General features: G+C 40.9%; 1 protein-coding gene and 1 pseudogene across 2 annotated transcripts in view; one reads left to right on the top strand and one right to left on the bottom strand.

The window, feature by feature from the left end:
• Window positions 1–346: 346 nt before the first annotated feature.
• LOC100139523 (suppressor of cytokine signaling 6-like) lies at window positions 347–5,482 on the bottom strand (annotated as a pseudogene).
• OGT (O-linked N-acetylglucosamine (GlcNAc) transferase) overlaps window positions 5,353–19,985 on the top strand; it is a 42,353-nt gene continuing 27,720 nt past the window's right edge. Inside the window, exons 1-3 of one of the 2 annotated variants that reach the window (XM_005228027.5) lie at window positions 5,353–5,582; window positions 8,971–9,151; window positions 10,021–10,264. In XM_005228027.5, the coding sequence (XP_005228084.1) occupies window positions 5,546–5,582; window positions 8,971–9,151; window positions 10,021–10,264 (462 nt within the window). In that variant the 5' untranslated portion in view covers window positions 5,353–5,545. The remainder of the gene's footprint in view (window positions 5,583–8,970; window positions 9,152–10,020; window positions 10,265–19,985) is intronic. The other variant, NM_001098070.2, reaches the window with a different exon arrangement.

Genomic DNA, 19,985 nt, shown 5'->3' with positions numbered 1-19,985 from the left:
ACAGGTGAAATGTGTTCTCAATGCATAAAAATCACAATGAATAGCAGCAAAGGACTTGGAGGGGCATAGATTAAAGAGAATCTGATAATTTACATTGTCATTGTTTTGCATATGATAGAAGACAACTCACACTTCTCAAACCTTTTGGTTCTTTTTAAAGAACCAAAAATAAACTCAAGACATGTTGGCAATACTTCCTCACCCCTAAACAAATTGGCTATTCTTTTCACTTTAATCTTGAACAGGTATGGCAGCGAAAGATTTTGATAGTAATGTAAGTTTATAAACTATAGTCCAGTTTCATTTCTGGAACCCAAAGTGCAAGATGGAGGGTTCTCCTAATCTTTCAATAATCCTTCATTTTGTTTGGCAAAAGCAGTTTTTAAAATAAATCTATTGTGATATGCTGACATATAACAAAACAGCACAAAGAATGCACTTGCAGGAATCTTGATACTGATTGGTCAGTCTGACAGGGTAAACTGCATATCCAGGTAACGGAGACCTTGAATAACAAAAAGCTCTATTTTCCCAGTCTCTGGCTGAATGTTTAATTAGATCAGCAAATTGTCCATCCACATCTGGTTGTTCATAAAAGCAAAACCTAACATTTGAGCGCTCAATTCTAGTGTAAAGTGTTTTACTATGGAAGTGAAAGCTGGAGCTTAAAAGATAACGGTCATCAGAACTAGCTGGAGCAAGAAAAGAACCATCTGGCATTTTTGCTCGATTTCCTTCCTTCTCCCAGCATGTGATTGGTCCCCAGCACTATCCTTATTTCGCAAGTTTTTTCAACTCCTTTGTAAAGCTTGTCACAACCATAAGACCACTACTTTCCATTGAGTCATAACTCTTGCAACCACAGGAGCAGAGTCAGGATCAAAATTCATATGATAGCACACATGCTTTCAGATACATGGACATCTGTGCTGGTAAGTCCACCGATGTTCATTTGGATTTGATTATTCTGTAATGGTGAGTGTGGAGGGACATCATCATGACTCACTCTTGGGCTTTGCAACATGACACCTGTGGTGTCAATGAACAAGCTATACACAGACGGATCCACAAAGTTCTCTAGGGCAACAACTAGGTCCTCCTCTTCTGGATTTTCATTTTGGGAGAAAGAGTTCTCTCTGGGTTGAGAAGGAACTGCAGAAACTTACATGGGAGAAGTATCCAGACAATAGCTAGGCAATCCTTCCAAATCATACATTACCTCATTTCTAGGCACAGAATATCAAACGCAGTATTTTTTTTAAATAATTTGTTTATTTATTTTTGGTTGTGCTGGGTTTTCATTGCTGCCGAGAGGGCTTTCTCTAGTCGTGGCAAGTAGGGACTGCAGGGTAAGGGAGTCAGAGAAGGTGAGGTTCGGAAAAAGAACAAGAGCGGCACTTTACAGGAACAGATCACTTTTAATGAGGTGAGAAGGGACAGTAGTCAGATTAGTGAGCTGCTGCACTAACCCAAGAAAAGAGTAAGTATGTATAGGCATATATGTGGAAATCTACTGTCTTAAGGGGGCCTGTTCTTCTCCAAGGTTGTTCGGATTAGTTCTCTCTTAAACAGCTGGGGCAAGGAATTTGGAGATACGCCAGAGGCTGGGACGGGCTGGGAGCTGGGCAGCTTAATCAACCTTAATGTCCATTTTTTTCTTCAGGTGAGAGAGTTCTTTGTTTTGCATAGAATGGTGGGGAAGCCGGGAGGGTATTTTGAGCCGTGTCACTTTCCTTCAAGGACTACCCTCCATTGTGGTGCCCTAGGTTCTCATTGCTTCTCTAGTTGAGGAGCACAGGGCTCTAGGTGCATCCGCTCAGTTGTTCGGAGGCAAGTGAAATCTTCCCAGGTCAGGGATCAAACCTGTGTCCCCTGCACTGGCAGGCAAATTCCTAGCCCCTGTACCAGGAGGGAAGTCCCAAGCGCAGCCTTGAGGCGTAAGTCCAATAACTACAGGTTCGTGTTCATTGAGGGAAGATGCAAATCTCCATTCTGAGATTCTGAACTCTTCGATTATTTTGTTCTCAGCATACAGTTTCAGTCTGAAGACTGAAAATATTTTCAGACATCATTCTGTGTTGGATCTGGATTGGAAGAATGAACCAAGACTTTGAATCTTACTTCCTCCATTTTGATACAGGCCTCCTCAGAGTTTGCCGGTCAAGAGGCTAAGGGGTAGGACTATAGTGATGATTGCTAAGGGAAGTGGACCTTATTGATCTTTCAGAAGTCACATCTTTAAAAACTACTGGTGCTGAGGAGAGGAAACCGCATCCTCATCTGGCAGAGCTCCCAGAGGATGTGATCCTCTTGCCTTTTTGCTTTTGTTCTGCAGAAAGCCGCCTTTTTAAGGTACCCATTAGGCTTTCACTCTTTGATCTATTTTGTTCTACCTTTTTCATCTTCCCTGTTGCTATCCCAGCTGGCCATGTCTTTACCATAGCAGCTACCAAATAAGGAATCATGTTTTCCAAACTCACTGGCTAGTGATGGTTGCTGTGCTACCATGAAATCAGTTTCATCCTTTTATTCAGGTTCAACGATTTCTGGAAAGTTTTAAAACAAAGTTTCTTCGTTATGACTGGTTAGCTAATCCGGGAGGTGGAGGCCAATCTCTCTCTGGAACAGTATCCACAAACATCTGATGAACCTGCGGTGGTACATCTGTGTATTCTTACAGCTTCATTGAACCGTTTGGCGGCGGTGGCCAGAGCGTGTCTCAGGCTCCCTCACTGATTGCTGGCGCAACTGCTGCGAAATATGTATTTGTTTCAAGCCGCTAAATTGGTGGTAATTTGCAAGACAGTAACAGAAAACTAATACACCATTAGCGGTGTTATTAGGGTGGCAAAGTTTGGGATTGCGGTGGAAGAAGCATCTGGTTTGTTTTAGATGATTCTGAATTTTGAATTGCTACCCATAAAAGGGAGAAAACATAACAAAACACTAAACAGAAATCGGTGTGAAAGAGAACACACAAAAGCACCCCCTTCAACGCCTAGATCAGGCCTTCTTGGTCACCCTTCTCCAGCCTGAAGTGACTGTTCCCTCCTCAGATATTTACAGACACTGATGTATTTTATCACCTTTATAATGCTCTTCTTTTTTATGCTCTAGAGGCTGTCTGTGTCTAACTAACTGGGTTTCAATTTCCTTGAGGGCAAAGATCTTCTCTTGTTGATTTTTCCATCTCCCACAGTGCCTTGCACAGACTCTAGTAAATGTTACTTGATTGGCCAAAGAAGATGGTTTTATCTGATAAGTCCTTCAAACTAAACCCTCCAGGTGCTACTCCTGGAAAGCACCTGGAGGGGGTTCTTGAGATTCCAACGGGGGGGGGGGGGCGGGCGGTGTTTCCTTATTGATTCACAGTGAGCCCCACCACCCAGCTTTCCCCAGAAGCATCCCTTGACTCCTCTCTCAGGAGAAGGAAACTTAGATACAAGTATGGATGGGCCAAATAGCTGGCCCAGCTGGCAACATAACCTGGCATTGAAGGAGAATTTTACTTAATTAGCTAAGCACCCTCTAATCAGGAAGGCCTAAACATCTGCCAGTGGAATTTGAGAAGTCTGTTATAAAAGTTGAAAAGCTGATTTTATTCACCACAGATCAAACACTTGTACTGAGGGTTGGGGCACCAGGGGGGAGTCAGGAGTCGGGGGAAGGTTTTACCAGTTAAATCAAATTAAGAGAAGAAGCTGGTATCCAATTTCCAGGAGAGTTTGTGTAGTGAACTTTTTCACTGCACCTGACTTTTAATTATGGATATAATAGAAGAAACTATCAATATTAACATTTTTTCTGCACTCATATCCATAATTAACAGTATGTGAACTGTCTCAAAGAAATTAAAGCAAAATTTGAGGACCTAAGTTTTTTAAAAAAATAAGTGTGGTCAGATGACTAGGTAGTAGAAACATTTTGAATAAACTCACGAATTTGTTGTCTTAGATCAAGGACTATTTTTTTTGGAAATAAAAAGGCTCTGAGAGACCCAGCTTCTTGCCTTCATTGGTTTGTAATTTCTTGCTAATGTGGCAAGCTACTTTAATCCTTTCTGGAACAAGGGATGCAATATAAATTAATACCAATGTGACAAAACGTCTGAACAGTGGACTTGAAACTGCAGGAGGATCATAAAGAACTGATTTGTTCAAGGAAGCGGAGCAGTTTTGTCTCTATTTAGATGTGTGGTTTAGGTAGATGGCAAATGAATCAATTTATCATTGTTGAGCTGCCTTGAGTTAAATGGTATTACTGATTGTAATAATTTGCAAAGCAATGTGGTGGAAATGAAGTCAACTCGGAAGGGTCATGGATTTCGAAGAATATGAATCTTTAACATTTTTATGGCTGTTGCCTTTGCAGTGCAAACTGTCAGCATGTCCCTGAGTTGTGAAGCATTTGCCATAATACTGTGGGCAAAATTATCGTGAATAGCAAGAGGATTTGGAACTTTCGGGCTATATGGCCAAAATCTGAGATGCTTGGGTTCATTTGGCCCTGAGAAACTCAATCCTTTTAATCAAAGCGCTTAAACCAATGGCTGGAATCAGAACTAAGACGTGTTCAAATTGGAACTCTCCACTGTTTTGAATTCTAGCCTTTGAAATATAACCATTTACATTTACTTGCTCAGAATTGATTCATCATCTTGCAACTATACGAATGAAGTTGATGAAACTTGTATACCCCTTTTGCATTCCTATTAAAATCTATGCTCTTTGCTAGGTAGTAGACTATACCACGGAGAAGGCAATAGCAACCCACTCCAGTACTCTTGCCTGGAAAATCCCATGGACGGAGGAGCCTGGTGGGCTGCAGTCCACGGGGTCCCTGGGAGTCGGACACGACTGAGCTACTTGACTTTCACTTTTCATTTTCACGCATTGGAGAAGGAAATGGCAAGCCACTCCAGTGTTCTTGCCTGGAGAATCCCAGGGACGGGGGAGCCTGGTGGGCTGCCGTCTATGGGGTCACACGGAGTCGGACACGACTGAAGCGACTTAGCAGCAGCAGCAGCAGACTATATCACTGGCAAAATTATCATTCAAGTGTACAGTTTCTTTTAAACCATCCGCTTCGCTAGTAAAAAAAAAAACTTGGTCGCTCCCGTCCCAGACAGTGCCCTAACAGCCAGTCGGGCTGACACGGCTGCTCGCATGCGCTCTCGACATAATCGTGTTTGTCGCAATGGGCCCTGCGCGGAAGGTTACATAGGACCGATTGACTTTGATTATAGTCATTTTGTTGGTAGCACTGGTTACCGCGCAACTTCCGCGCTGGTACTTGATTGTAACAGAAAGTAGTTCCGGTCCGTGTTGTTTCGGCCGAGGAGCCGTCGCCGCCATTTCAAGACCGTGAGAGGTAGATGGCCAACCAGAGTTCTAGGGTTCGAAGGCTGTAACTGTTGCTGCTGCTTAAGCCTGCCAAAGCACTGGTAGGGCTGCTGCCTTCGTGCTACTACCTCTAGAAACATTGCCAGTAGTGGCGGCTGCAGGATTCAATCACCCACTTCTTGCACTCGCTCTAGAAGCTCCAGATGGCGTCTTCCGTGGGCAACGTGGCCGACAGCACAGGTACCGGTGTCTGTTCTACTTTGGCAGACGCCCCCTTGGGGTCTCGCGCCGTCCTTTGCCTCTCATCACTCCCTCCCCTCTGGCCATCCCCATTGCATCAGTGGCATCGCTAAGCTTTTCGGCGTCTAGCGGCATCTGATCTGGGTTTTCTGCTGTCGTCCGTTCCTAAAACATTTTCTTTCGCTTGCTTGCTTTTTGCTTCCTTTCTTGCTTTGTAATCCTATACATTTTCTAGCCTTCTGTCTCTCGGGACCCTTCTACACCTGCGCGCTTAGACTGTCTCAGAATGGACTGCATTGGAATCCCTGCCCTTCTCGCTGCCTTTCATTCTCCTTCGCAGTCGTTTTCTCCCCAGTTCAGCTCACCGCCCCCTTCTCTTCCCCCTCCACCCCGCTCCCCTTAGCCCGATTTGGTGGTCCTCTGTCAATCGAGGGCGGAGGTGCCGTTCCAGTGTAATCGTATCCTCACTTTGCATCACCCCCAAGGACGAGCGCAAGCTCCTGGGTGCGCTCCGAGTCACCTCTCCAACGGGGGATTTTGAGCAGCACCGTGCCTGGCAGCGCCTGTGTGCTGTGCCTTGGGTTGAGCGGTCCCGGTTTCGACTGGAAATTTCCAGGGGTTCTTTTTGCCATCGCCCAATTCCACTCGCTGCCCCCAGCCTGGATTTCCCACCCTGTCCTCCTCCCTCCGCTCCCGCGGGGAGCCACACCCTTTCCTTCTCGAGGTTGCCAGCCCTGCGGTCCGTTTCCTACCCTCGGGGAGAAACCACTCTAGTGCAGGGGCTTCGGCGTTGACCACCCTGCCCGCCAGATTCTCGCTTTGTGTTACTTTGTCCTTGTATTCCTCCGCCGCCGTCTCTGGGTCTTCCATCCCCATTCTTTAGCCCGGTATTTCTTTATTCATAGAGGGTATATTTTTTTGAGTTTTCATCCCTGCTTGAAGAGTTTGTAAAGCAACTGGAGTGTAGCTGCACAAGTGCAAGGCGGTTGCCCTTTTAGACAATTAGTCTGAGAGCATTTACTACTAAAAATAAGAAAACTCCAAATTATAAGAGTGTCCTTCAGCTGCCTTTCCGTATTGAGGCTATTTGGGGCGGGAGGGAGGGGGGGATTGGGCTGCGGTTCTAAGGTTTCCCACGAGGTTATTTTTTTGTTGGTTTCTCAGTTGAGATGTCAAGGGTTTTATTGTTCTTGGACATTGTGCACTAAGAGATGAATCTTCAATTGTATCTTATATTTTGACTGTAGGTAGTGAGATTGGTAGTGTTCCCCTCTCGCTCAGGGATTTTTTTTTTTAAAGATTTAAGAGTCTGTCCTAGATTCTCTTGTTCTAGCTTGCCCTTTTCTTTATTTTTTGGCCGCACCATGCGGCTTGCGGGATCTTAGTTCCCTGGACCAGGCATGGAACCTGTGCTCCCTGCATTGGGAGCGCAGAGTCTTAACCGCTGGACTACCAATGAAGTCCCTGCTTGCCCTTTTCTGCCTGTTATTTTATTTGAGAAAGTTGTCATTTCTAGTGTTAAAATAGCAGATAGGCGGCTTTTGAAAAGTTGATAAAGTATGGGTTAAAAATAAAGAGCAAGGAAGGGAGTTCTAGAGACTTGTTTAAAATGTGATTTTCTAGTTCCTGTAAGAGGTATAGTGAATAGTGAGGTCGCTCAGTCAGTCGTGTCCGACTCTCTGCGACCCCATGGACTGTAGCCTATCAGGTAGCCTCCGTCCATGGTATTTTCCAGGCAAGAGTGCTGAGTGGATTGCCATTTTCTTCTCCAGGGGATCTTCCCGACCCAGGAATCGAACTCTGGTGTCCCTCATTGCAGGCAGACGCTTTACCGTCTGAGCCACCAGGGAAGCCCCAAAATAAATGGAACCGAATTGACCAGGAGCAGAGTGAGCTGGGGAACAATAGCAGTCTGGAATTCTCCAGGCCAGAATACTGGAGTGGGTAGCCTTTCCCTTCCCCAGGGGATCTTCCCAACCCAGGGATCGAACCCAGGTTCCCCACATCGCAGGCGGATTCTTTACCAGCTGAGCCACAAGGGAAGCCCATAAGAGGTATAACAGTCCACAAATGTGGATGCAGGTCTCTCTGCTCTTCACATTAGTGGTCAGCTAGCTGTGCCTTGTTAGGAAATTTACTTTGCTTTCCTGAGTATACAGTTCATTTGCCAGGTCTAATGAGTGAGGGTCTGGGCTCAATATGAGCTTCTCACTTGGACCTTGGTAGAATTTAAGTATTTAATTTGTAGAAAGTTTCTTACTCTGTCTCGGGAAAGTACTGTGGTCAAATTCCCAAATCATGTATCATTGTTTAAGTATTTACACTTGAGACTTAGGCAGCTTGTTGTTGTTTTCCATCTTTGGGCCTTAGCTGTGTATTCTTTATCTTTTTGTATCTGAACAAAGTTACACACAACAAAGTGCATTCATTTATTATTAATTTAGTTGCACTTTATCAGATGGTTTTATATTTTAGCATTTCCCCATTCTTTAAAAAATTCATTGCAGTTGTAGGTAACTGCTTAGTTTATACAGGGTTGTTCGCAATGTTTTAGTCCCTTTAGTCAGTATCAGAGCTCTTTGGAAAATGCTAGTGTTAAACCAGTGTGGGTGGGATTTAGCTAATTTGGTCTCAGTGTGAGTTTGGAATGGTACAGGAAGAATATAATACAATCTTGGGTTTTGATTTAAAATGTTTGACCGCTTTAAATATTTTGGCTCTTGACAGATGAATGCATCTTGTTTATCAGCTGTTTTAAAAATAGCACCTTGACTTTTAGTTTTTTCTCCTTATGCCTGTTTCTAGTGTCACCCTTTAAATAATTTAAAAATTAAGTTGTGAAATAATACAAAAGCATGAATATAATTTAAAGAGTTAACCACACATCTGGTGTCCCCACCCAGCTTAAGAGGTAGATTGTTACCAGTACCCCCCCCTCCCCGCCAAATCCAACCTAAAACATGGGACAAAGTATTAAGTTTCCCAGGAGGTTATTCTGACATTATTACATCTATGTGACCTCGCAAATCACATGTTTTATATTTCGTTTCTCTATGTTAACTGAAGTATAAGGAATAATGTTTAGTAGTGAATCTTTAGATGCTACATCTGATTTGTAATTTAAAATACCAAGTATTTTTGGTCATAAAATATAATCTCATTTGCAAATAAATATTTCTGTCTAGGTGGGGAATTCTAAAAATGCCAATTCTGCACCTGCTGTTAACTTGGGGGTATCGATAATGTGCAGAACATTCTAGTGCTTTACATAGTTTCAAGCGTTTTCATCTTTAAGTTTAATATACCATATTTTTACATTTTTTTTGTTTGCATTTCTAACTTTTTGTTTTCCCCCCTCCTTCCCTCAAATGTTTTGATGATTCTCCAGAACCAACGAAACGTATGCTTTCCTTCCAAGGGTTAGCTGAGTTGGCACATCGTGAATATCAGGCAGGAGATTTTGAGGCAGCTGAGAGACACTGCATGCAGCTCTGGAGACAAGAGCCAGACAATACTGGTGTGCTTTTATTACTTTCATCTATACACTTCCAGTGTCGAAGGCTGGACAGGTAGGAGATGTGGGGGTGATGCTGGTGATTGCTGCCTCTGAGTGCTGAGCTTGAAAAATGTTACTTAAATATCTGAACTTGAAATTTTTCCAGTTCTGGGTTTCACCTGGAGCCACCAACGCACATCTGCTCTCTTGCCCACTTGTGATAGGCCCAGCTGCCAGTTTTCCTCCCTTCTTTTGTGGTGGTGGTTGTATTATTGGTATAACTAGGGACCTTTTCTAGATTTTTCCACCTACGTCGGCTGCTTTTTTAGAACTCTTTTTCAGGTAATAAATTATTCTTAGTCTACATCTGAGCATCCAGTCTCACCTTTGTAAGATGTGTCACCTTGAGGGACAGAAGTGTTCAGAGATAATAGTGTATATGTTGTGGTAGGAGGCGCATATGTAGTTCAAGTTGCAAATGCCATCATTAAATCATTATGATGTACTACTTTTAGCTAATCAGTTGAATTAATCAAAAGGGAAGAATCTGTGTTCTTGGCCTTTTAATAAATTGTCACTGGCTTATTTAGACATTTAAAGATGTGCATCATTGAATCTTATCAGCAAATGGAAAATGAGACTCATGCACATAGCATTTTCATTCTTGATCTTATTGATCATTGTTTATAATGAGGCAGTTTGGTAATGAGACTAGCTAAGAATTTTATCTCTTAAGAAAAAAGTGTTCCGATTTGAACTCCAAATGCCTCCACGTCTGAAAAACTTTGATTTCCACAATTTTTCCTTCTATGAGCTAGTTAAAAGATAATATATTATTATATAATGAGCAATACACAGGATCTTCAAAAACTGTTGCATAAGGGCCATACCTTCTTTCTGTAACATGCATACCCATGCATCAACACTTTTCCCCTTTTCCAGATCTGCCCACTTTAGTACTCTGGCAATTAAACAGAACCCCCTTCTGGCAGAAGCCTATTCAAATTTGGGGAATGTGTACAAGGAAAGAGGGCAGTTGCAGGAAGCAATTGAGCATTACCGGCATGCATTGCGTCTCAAACCAGATTTCATCGATGGTTATATTAACCTGGCAGCTGCTTTGGTAGCAGCAGGCGACATGGAAGGGGCAGTACAAGCTTACGTCTCTGCTCTTCAGTACAATCCTGTAAGTATAATTTTAATGGTTATTATTTTCCTTTCACAAAAACCTAGAAAGAAACATAGTTTGATACTTTAGACACTAAAATAGGTTTTTTTGCGTGGAATAAAGTCAAGAGTTTGGAAATGTTTAGTTTACTTAAAATGATGAAATTGCTTTGACTCAGAGCTGCGTTGTTGTCTTTAAAAAATTCATTTTATCTAGCAAGTTATTAGCGTAAAAATTACCTTACTGCAAGAGAGTCTTACATCTATTTTTAGAATGCCTGTAAAAGTACAGAACACATGATATTGTTTCTTTAGGCTCTTTTGATTAAATTTGGATATTTTCTGCTATAATGTATTCAACAGGTAATTGACTTTCAAGAAATAGTGGTAGCAGGGCCTTAATCTGTAATATAGACTAGTTAAAATGAGATGTCAATATATGGATCCATAACATGAAAACTGGGCTGCAAATTTTTTCCCTCAATATCCTATTCTCTCTTCTTTCAACATAATCAGAAGTGGTAAAATAGAGGTACTAGTATGCACACAAGGCTTTTGATTAGTTCTTAAAATTTTTTTTTTATCTAAATTGCAGATGTTTTCTGGGAAGCAAGTGAGGCCCAGTTGGCGGACACGTTCAGTGTGTTAGGGTCTCTGAAAGGTACACAGAAAAAGTAAGACTTGCCCTTAGAACTTTTGATGTAGTTAAGGAAATAAGATAGATATAAATTTAAGAGGAAAGTGATAGAGAGATTATAGGAATCCAGAAAAAAATTTAGGAATATGTTTCTGAGCTATGTCCTCAACTTTTAGCTTTGCAGCAACCCAGGAAGTGGTAAATAGTTAGCTATTATGGCTACCATTTATTTAAAGTCTACTGTATGCTCAGACACTGCCAGTCAGACATTGGTCTTTCTTAATGCTCACAATGATCTTTCAAAGTAGATGGTATTCCAATTTTATCACTTAAAAGTAATGGAGGGGTTATGTAACTTGGGAGTAAACAGAATGATGAAGTGGATATTGAAACCTGAGTCTGAATATCTTGAAAACAAACATTGAAGAGAGAAGACAGACAAGATAAAAAGGGGAAGAGGTGCTCAGAGGGCACTCATTCCTCAAGATAGCCCTTGAGCACAGTGTGAAAACCATTCTGCTGCTGCTGCTGCTGCTAAGTCGCTTCAGTTGTGTCCGACTCTGTGCGACCCCATAGACGGCAGCCCACCAGGCTCCCCCGTCCCTGGGATTCTCCAGGCAAGAACACTGGAGTGGCTTGCCATTTCCTTCTCCAATGCATGAAAGTGAAAGTTGAAAGTGAAGTTGCTCAGTCATGTCCAACTCTTAGCGACCCCGTGGACTGCAGCCTACCAGGCTCCTCCGTCCATAGGATTTTCCAGGCAAGAGTACTGGAGTGGGGTGCCATTGCCTTCTCTGAAAACCATTCTGCTATCCCTTAATCCTTATTTTACAGGTAGGAGACTGAAGCTTAATTTAGTAGTTTATGCAAAGATCTGAAATCACTTTTTATCAGGACATCTATTAACAGTTGTTTTTTTTTTTTTTTTTGAGTTAATTTTGAGTGTAAAATTTTAAACTTGATTGTTTTTTGTATGAATACAATGTATCCTTGGAGGTAGCTGATACTAGTTTCTTAGGTATCCTTTCAGAGATACTCAATGGATATATATGTAAATTTAAAGGACTTCTTGTAATTTTTATTGCAGTACTATCTAGCTAGTTATAGAAAGTTTTAGGTACCCCTGTATGTGCTGCTGCTGGGGCTTGGACCTTGTTCTTGCGAAGGTTCGGGGCTCACTTGTGCATCTAATTGTGATAGTAAGTTCTTTCCCTATATTAATTAGGTTGGTCCCATCCTTCACTTGTTAATTGCATACACATTCATTTGTGTCCTCTTACCTAGCCGTGGGCCCAAACGTCTTGAACTCTGATCCCCTTTGCTCAGGTTTCATGTGTGGCAGAGCAGTCATTGCTGCTGACAGTATACCAAACTGCAGGAGTATGATGAGAAAAGAAAACTAAAGTGGGAGATGGAACCATGCATTTCAGTATCTAACCTGTTAACAGAAAGCTTATCATTGTGCCCTACCAAAGAAGTAAGATAATATGAAAATAAGTCATGGGACTACCCTTGAAGGTATTGAACAGCTATGCATTCCCTGGTTTTGTTTCTACTAGTGAAAGGTGCTGCTTTATTTCTCTGTCTTTACCAATGAGAATGAGAAAGAGATTGTGCCTACTGCCTTGATTTCATCTAAATATAAGTGATCATGCTTTAATTCATTTCAGGGTATCTTGTCTTAACTAGGTTTAAGAGCTTCCCAATGCACTCTAGGCGTGCTCAGTTGTGTCCGACTCTGTGATACTGTGAACAGCCTGGAGGCCACTCAGGCTCCTCTGCCCATGGGATTTTCCAGGCAAGAATACTGGAGTGGGTTACCATTTCCTCCTCGAGGGGAATCTTCCCAACCTAGGGATCGACCCTGCATCTCCTGTGTCTCTTGCATTGGCAGGCAGATTCTTTACCACTGTGCCACCTGGGAAGCTCCTAACTAGATTAAAGCTTACTGTCAAATGTCTTTGTCAATTCAGGACTGACAGAGAAACTTGAGTCTGTTCCTAAATTGTGCTTCTATGGCAGTGCATTGCTGGCCTGAATCAGAGTTGTAGTTGGCCTTCTATGAGAAATAGTTAAACTCAGGTTATTTTGGTTTTGCTGTAGTGAAAAAGTAAAATGTTTTGGTGGTGGTCTTGGCAATGTGTTTTTTCTTTTTCATTTGTCTCTTTAGGTTAATGGTATGTCAATTTGGAAGTTATTTTCTGACTTGGTTATAGAAATTACTTTTAAGACATAGAGCTGTTTCATATTTTTACATTCTAAATTGGCTTCCATTATGTTGGATGATTTAATAATTTCACTAAAATTTTAGTCCATCGTATTTGAATGTGCTATTGCAGCTGGTAATCTTCACATGATGACTCACAGAGTTGCTCATTCTTGACAGTCCCTTTTATGAATTATGTATAAAATGTTCTTTGTAAAATGGCTGTAACCCTGAGTTGCTATAAGGAGCCCTGTTTCTGATTCTGTAGGTTGTACTTCTGTTTTGATTGTGGATGCATAGCACTGAGATCTGCTGGCATCCTGACCATCAAGTGTTATTGTCTTTTGTTATTTGTTACTGTTGCAAGCCTCACTCATACAGCTAAACTGTAGAAAAACTTATGCAGTCATCCCTTGGTATCCATGAGGGATTGGTTCCAGAATCTGTGGGTGCTCAAGCCCTTTGTGTATACCTTACCACTTATATAAAGTGGTGTAGTATAGTTGGCTCTTCATGTCCATGGCTTCCTCACCTGAAGATGCGGAGGGTTGATTGTATTTCTGTCCCTCTCTGCTTTGCCTTTTTTTAAGTTTGCTGTGCATATGTCACATTTAAATATTTGAGTACTTATTGTATGTACAATACTTTGTTAGGAATTGGGGAGATGTGTTGAGGGGGGTTGTGGATTATAGCATGAGCAGGACCTGACCCATAAAGGAAAAAAGTTGTAAGCTCCTCAGATGATTATTATTAGAGTATTAATCATGAAGTTTTCTCGAGTGGATGCTTATAACCTAAGCATTCTGTAGGAAGGTAAATAGCAAGTAGACTTCCTTGTCTGAAGTGGTGAGTCAAGTAGTAACAAGAAGTAAGCGTAGTAAAGGAGAGTCAATTGGAAGATTTAGAAAGAATAGAGAGGCTGAGGAGTTTGAATTTAATTTGAGAGGCAATTGAGAACTACTGTAGGCTTTTATCCGGAGAAGGCAATGGCACCCCACTCCAGTACTCTTGCCTGGAAAATCCCATGGATGGAGGAGCTTGGTGGGCTTCGGTCCATGGGGTCGAAGAGAGTTGGACACGACTGAGCTACTTCACTTTGACTTTTCACTTTCATGCACTGGAGAAGGAAATGGCAAGCCACTCCAGTGTTCTTGCCTGGAGAATCCCAGGGACGGGGGAGCCTGGTAGGCTGCCGTCTATGGGGTCGCACAGAGTCGGACATGACTGAAGCGACTTAGCAGCAGCAGCAGTAAGCTTTTATCAACCCGATTTTATTTCCCATCTACATAGATGTTGCGTGTTGGGGGCGGGAGGCTCTAGGAGGATAGGTGGGAAATAGATGCTATCTTAGGAAGGGTTGTTGTACAGGAAATTCTTACTCATTTCCATCTTACCTTTATTCATACTATTTTCCCTTGTCTACAGTGCCCTCCTCTTTTGTCTGTTAAAACCCTATTCTTCCTTTAAGGCCCAGCTTTTAATTTCTCCTTTGAGTTTATTTACTACTCTAAAATTCTTTACAGTTATGTGGCTGGTTAATATGCATGGGTTTAGTGTTGCATGGGTTTAGTGTTGCATGAACAAAAGTTTACTATAAGAAACATACCAGATTAACCATCATTAGCATTTGTATCTACTTTGTGTTTAAAAATCAGTTGGTAATTCTGAAACACTGTAGAATAGATAAAAATTATTTTGTGATCATAACTCTTTGTTGAACTAGACTATTTTTGCAGCATTCCCTGTAATCAGAAATACTTTTAAAAGTTTAAAACTAGAAGCAGCAGAAAAGTAGCTTGTAAAATTTATCCAAGTAGAGTGAAGGGTAGACTGTCTTGGGGAAATAAAAGTAAAACTCAGAGCAAGGGCTTCCCTGGTGGCTCAGTGGTCAAGAATCTGCCTGCTAATGCAGGAGACACGAGTTCAGTCCCTGATTTGGGACGATCCCACATGCTGAGGAGCAACTAAAGCCTGTGCACCACACCTATTGAGCCTGTGCTCTAGAGCCTGGCAGCTGCAACTACTGAGCCCACGTGAGGCAACTGCTGAAGCCCGTGCACCTTAGAGCCTGTGCTGCACAACAAGAGAAGTCACTGCAATGAGAAGCGCATGCGCCGCAACTAGAGAGTAGCCCGTTCTTCGCAACTAGAGAAAAACCCGTGCTGCAATGAAGACCCAGCACGGCCAAAAATACATAAAAAAAAAGCATTGTTTTACATGGGAAAAAATATGTATGTGTTTGTCTTTCCACATAGATTGTAGGCCCTTTGAAGATAAGGATTCTATATATTTCCCCACAGTTTCAGGCATATTGTTGAATTGAATAAAGGTTTGCATAAAAGATATTAAGTTGGTGCAAAAGTGTGGTTTTTCCATTGTTGAAATTTGCTGTTTGATATTGGAATACATTCTAAATAAATGTGGTTATGTTATATACATCATTTTAATGCACATTTCTTGCATTAATTTTTTTTTGCTAATGACTTGTTAGGTTGGTGAAAAAGTAATTGTGGTTTCAGACCACGGTTTTAAATCATAACTAGGCTCAAACACATTTTTATTAATCAAAATAAGAACAATTATAATCAACACATTTTTGCTAACGAGAAATATGTTTATTCCTGTAGCATAAAAATCCATGCTTTGGGCTTCAGCGAACTCTTGGAAAGCATTTTCTGCATTTTGCTGGTCATGGAAGCATTTTTCCCTGCAAAAAGTTGTCAAGATGCTTGAAGTGGTAGTCAGTTGGTGAGAGGTCAGGTGAATATAGCAGGTGAGGCAAAAGTTTGTAGCCCAGTTCGTTCAACTTTTGAAGCATTGGTTGTGCGATTTGTGGTTGAGCGTGGTTGTGGAGAAGGATTGGGGCCTTTTTGTTCACCAGTGCTGGCTGCAGGCATTGCAGTTTTCAGTACATCTCATCGATTTGCTGAGCATACTTCTCAGATGTAATGGTTTTGCCAGGATTCAGAAGGCTGTAGTGGTTCAGATGGGCAGCAGACCACCAAACAGTGACCATGACCTTTTCTGGTGCAAGTTTCGCTTTGGGAAGTGCTTTGGAGCTGCTTCTCGGTCCAGCCACTGATCTGGTTATTTCCGGTTGTCATATAAATTCCACTTTTCAGCACACGTTGCAATCTGATTGAGAAGACAGCACTAAAAAATGATGATTTTTTCAGTCAACTCATGAGGGACCCACTTAATTGAGCCTTTTCACCTTTCCAATTTGCTTCAAATGCCAAAAACAACCGTAGAATGGTCGACATTGAGTTCTTCAGCAACTTCCTCGTGTGGTTGTAAGAGGATCAGCTTTGATGGTGGTTCTCAGTTGGTCATTGTCAGCTTCCAATTGTCGACCACTGTGCTCCTCCTCTTCAAGGCTCTTGTCTCCTTTGCAAAACTTCTTGAACAACTACTGCTCTGTACATTCGTTAGGTGATCCTGGGCCAAACGCATTGTTGATGTAGTGAGTTGTCTCTTCTTTATGATCCATTTTGTAGTTGAGTAAGAAAATTGCTTGAATTTGCTTTTTGTCTAACATCATTTCCTTAGTCTAAAATAAATAAAAAATACACAGCAAGTAATAAGTTATTAGCAAAAAACATAAATCAGGAAACACATTAAAATGATGTGTAACAAAAAAAATGATGTATAACATAACCAGATTTAAGAATGTATTCCAATATTGAATAGCAAAGTTCAACAGTGCAAAGCCACAATTACTTTTGCACCAATCTAATACTTACTGTTTATTTAATATTTATATTTATTATATACTTATAATTATGGAAGTGATGTTAGAAAGCAAATTAGAGTGATTTTCTTATTTGAGTTCAAAATGGGTTGTAAAGCAGTGGAGACAACTCAAAACATCAACAAGACATTTGCCCAGAAATACCAGTGCAGTGGTGATTCAATAAGTTTTGCAAAGGAGACAAGAGCCTTGAAGAGGAGGAGCACAGTGGTCAGCAATCGGAAGGTGACAATGACCAATCGAGAACCGTTGTCGAAGCTGATTGTCTTAAAATTACACGAGAAGTTGCTGAAGAACTCAACATCGGTCATTCTATGGTCATTTGGCATTTGAAGCAGATTGGAAAGGTGAAAAAGCTCAGTTAGGTGAGTCCCTCATAAGATGACTGAAAATCAAAAAAATTATCATTTTGAAGTGTTGTCTTCTCTTATTCTATGCAACAACAACAAACCATTTCTCAATCAGATTGCAACGTGTGCTGAAAAGTGGAATTTCTATGACAACCGGCAACAACCAGCTCAGTGGTTGGACCGAGAAGCAGCTCCAAAGCACTTCCCAAGGTGAAACTTGCACCAGAAAAGGTCATGGTCACTGTTCGGTGGTTTGCTGCCCATCTGAGCCACTACAGCCTTCTGAATCCTGGCAAAACCATTACATCTGAGAAGTATGCTCAGCAAATCGATGAGATGCACTGAAGACTGCAGTGTCTGCAGCCAGCATTGGTGAACCGAAAGGGCCCAATTCTTCCAGGCCACAGTGCCTGAGCACACATCACACAACCTATGCTTCAGAAGTTGAGCGAATTTGGCTACTTTTGCCTCACTGGCTATATTCACCGACCTCTCGCCAACCACCTACCACTTCTTCAAGCACCTCAATAACTTTTTGCAGGGAAAATGCTTCCACAACCAGCAGGATGCAGAAAATGCTTTCCAAGAGTTCATCAAATTCTGAAGCACAGATTTTTATGCTACAGGAATAAATAAACTTATTTCTCATTGGCAAAAATGTGTTGATTGTAATGGTTCCTATTAATAAAGATGCTTTTGAGCCAAGTTATAATGATTTAAAATTCATAGTCTGAAACTGTAATTACTTTTGTACCAACCTAATATTAACCTAGGAATGGATACAATGGGCCAGGTTTGAAAAATGTGATTCTTCTAGTAGATATTTTTTTGATACGATGAATGGAGCAGAATTGATGTCTTAGGTTTTGAACTTTGGGGGAGAACAGTGGTATCCTTGAATTTTGAATTTTCTAGAAATTAGTTATTCATGCATGAACGTTTGAATTTCCAATGGGAGAATTGGATTTCAGTGTTATCCTTGAATTTTGAATTTTCTAGAAATTAGTTATTCATGCATGAATGTTTGAATTTCCAATGGGAGAATTGGATTTCACTATGATATTTAATGTTTTACCTTCTAAAATTGCTTTATTATTTTATAGTGATCATGAAGATAATCTATTTTAAACTATGGGCACTATGTTAACTTGATTTAGCATGTTGTAATGGATCTAAATGATGTAACTAAATATTTACATACACTGGGATGTAACTAAATATGACATACACTGTCAGTACTTGGATGGCATCCATCCAAGAGTTTATAGAAACTGGAGGTAAAATTATGCAACAGTTGGCCAAGATGTATAGCCCACTAGGGTCATTGTTGAAGTATTGCAAGACTTCTGATTACTATGTCTCAGAAAAGGCATAGGAATTGGTAAAAGTCCAAAGATGTATAACCACAGTAATCAGATGTAGTAGAAGGAGTTTGTATGAATAGATTGGATTGTTCAGTAATGGTCTGCCAAAACAGAAGGGTAACCCTTAAAGTTTAGGGGGAAAAGTCATACAGAGAAGATAGCAAGGTTATATAATTCGTTACTTCTCAGAGTGTAAATAGGGTTAAAAAGTACTTAGACTTATTAGAGGAGGAGAAGTCTGTAATAAGATTAATGATACCTATGAGGATTAGTGTTAGCCTTTTGTGCTTGAGGTCACAGGAGACAACCTTTCTCCCCCAAAACACCGATCATTGTTCAATGGACAGACATACCACGTAGCTCATGGAAGTGACCCAGAATGGCCATCCATAAGGGTTTTCTGTGGCAGCCTATTCTTTGCTGGCTGACTTTTGGTTCACCTGACGGATAATAATATACAGTCACAAAAGCTGTTTATCAGTTAAATTAATCACCTGATTCTGGAAACCATGATATAGTTGCATATAGAATAATATATATGATGATACTTTGGCACAGTTGACTGAATTTCACTTTCTAGGCCTTAGTGTAAGGCTCTTAGTCCCATGAAACAATTTAGAATGATAAGCTTACTCCCTATTGCCATTGCCATTGCTTGTTGACTGACAAGGCAAACAAGAACAAATAAAAATTTAAGCTCACTGTCCTGACGTGTCTTTCATACTGATAAACAGACTGGTGAATCAGATGACTAGTAACACAATTGTGCTGCTAATAAAAAGTGGAGTCAACTGCTTTTCATTATTTGCCCACTCAACTCTAATGGCACTTAATACTAATGAGTAATCTAGTGCCAGGTGCCAGGATTAAAGCTTTGGTTGGATGGTAATCCTTTTGTCTAGAATAGTGAAATGAAGTCACTAAATAAGTTTCTAAATGTGTCTGACAGCCTTAGGGTCAGGTTTGCTGATAACTAATCACAGCTAAATATTTTTTTCCACTATGGAAAGTTTTTGACCCTTGATATAGTAGTGGTTCATAATAACCTTGAACAAAATAGTTGAACAAACACTTGATGCTTTTTTTAAACATGACTACCATTTGGGGAGAGGAGAACTGTAGCAAGGCCCATAGTCTTATCTGAAACCGCTGGGATCTTACAATTCAGAATTTTTAGGACTTTAGAAAGATGATAATACCATATATAACCCCCAGGTGAGTCTGGAGCAGCACCGTCTAGTACAACACATATTTCTGCAGCAAAAGATATAAGTATTCATACTGAGTGGGACCAGTAAACTCTGTAAATAATTTCATGCCAGTTCAAGTCAGATTTAATCATCAAATGAGTTTTTTAAATTTTTGGAATTTGGAATTGAGGATGAGGGATTGTGGTTCTGTACTGAAATTTGTCAAGCAGCATCTCTAATTG

Source organism: Bos taurus, chromosome X (assembly GCF_002263795.3).
Source record: "Bos taurus isolate L1 Dominette 01449 registration number 42190680 breed Hereford chromosome X, ARS-UCD2.0, whole genome shotgun sequence".
In the NCBI taxonomy this organism is placed as follows: Eukaryota; Metazoa; Chordata; class Mammalia; order Artiodactyla; family Bovidae; genus Bos; species Bos taurus.
The sequence above is the reverse complement of the archived record's forward strand: the minus strand, read 5'-3'. Positions and strand labels throughout refer to the sequence as shown.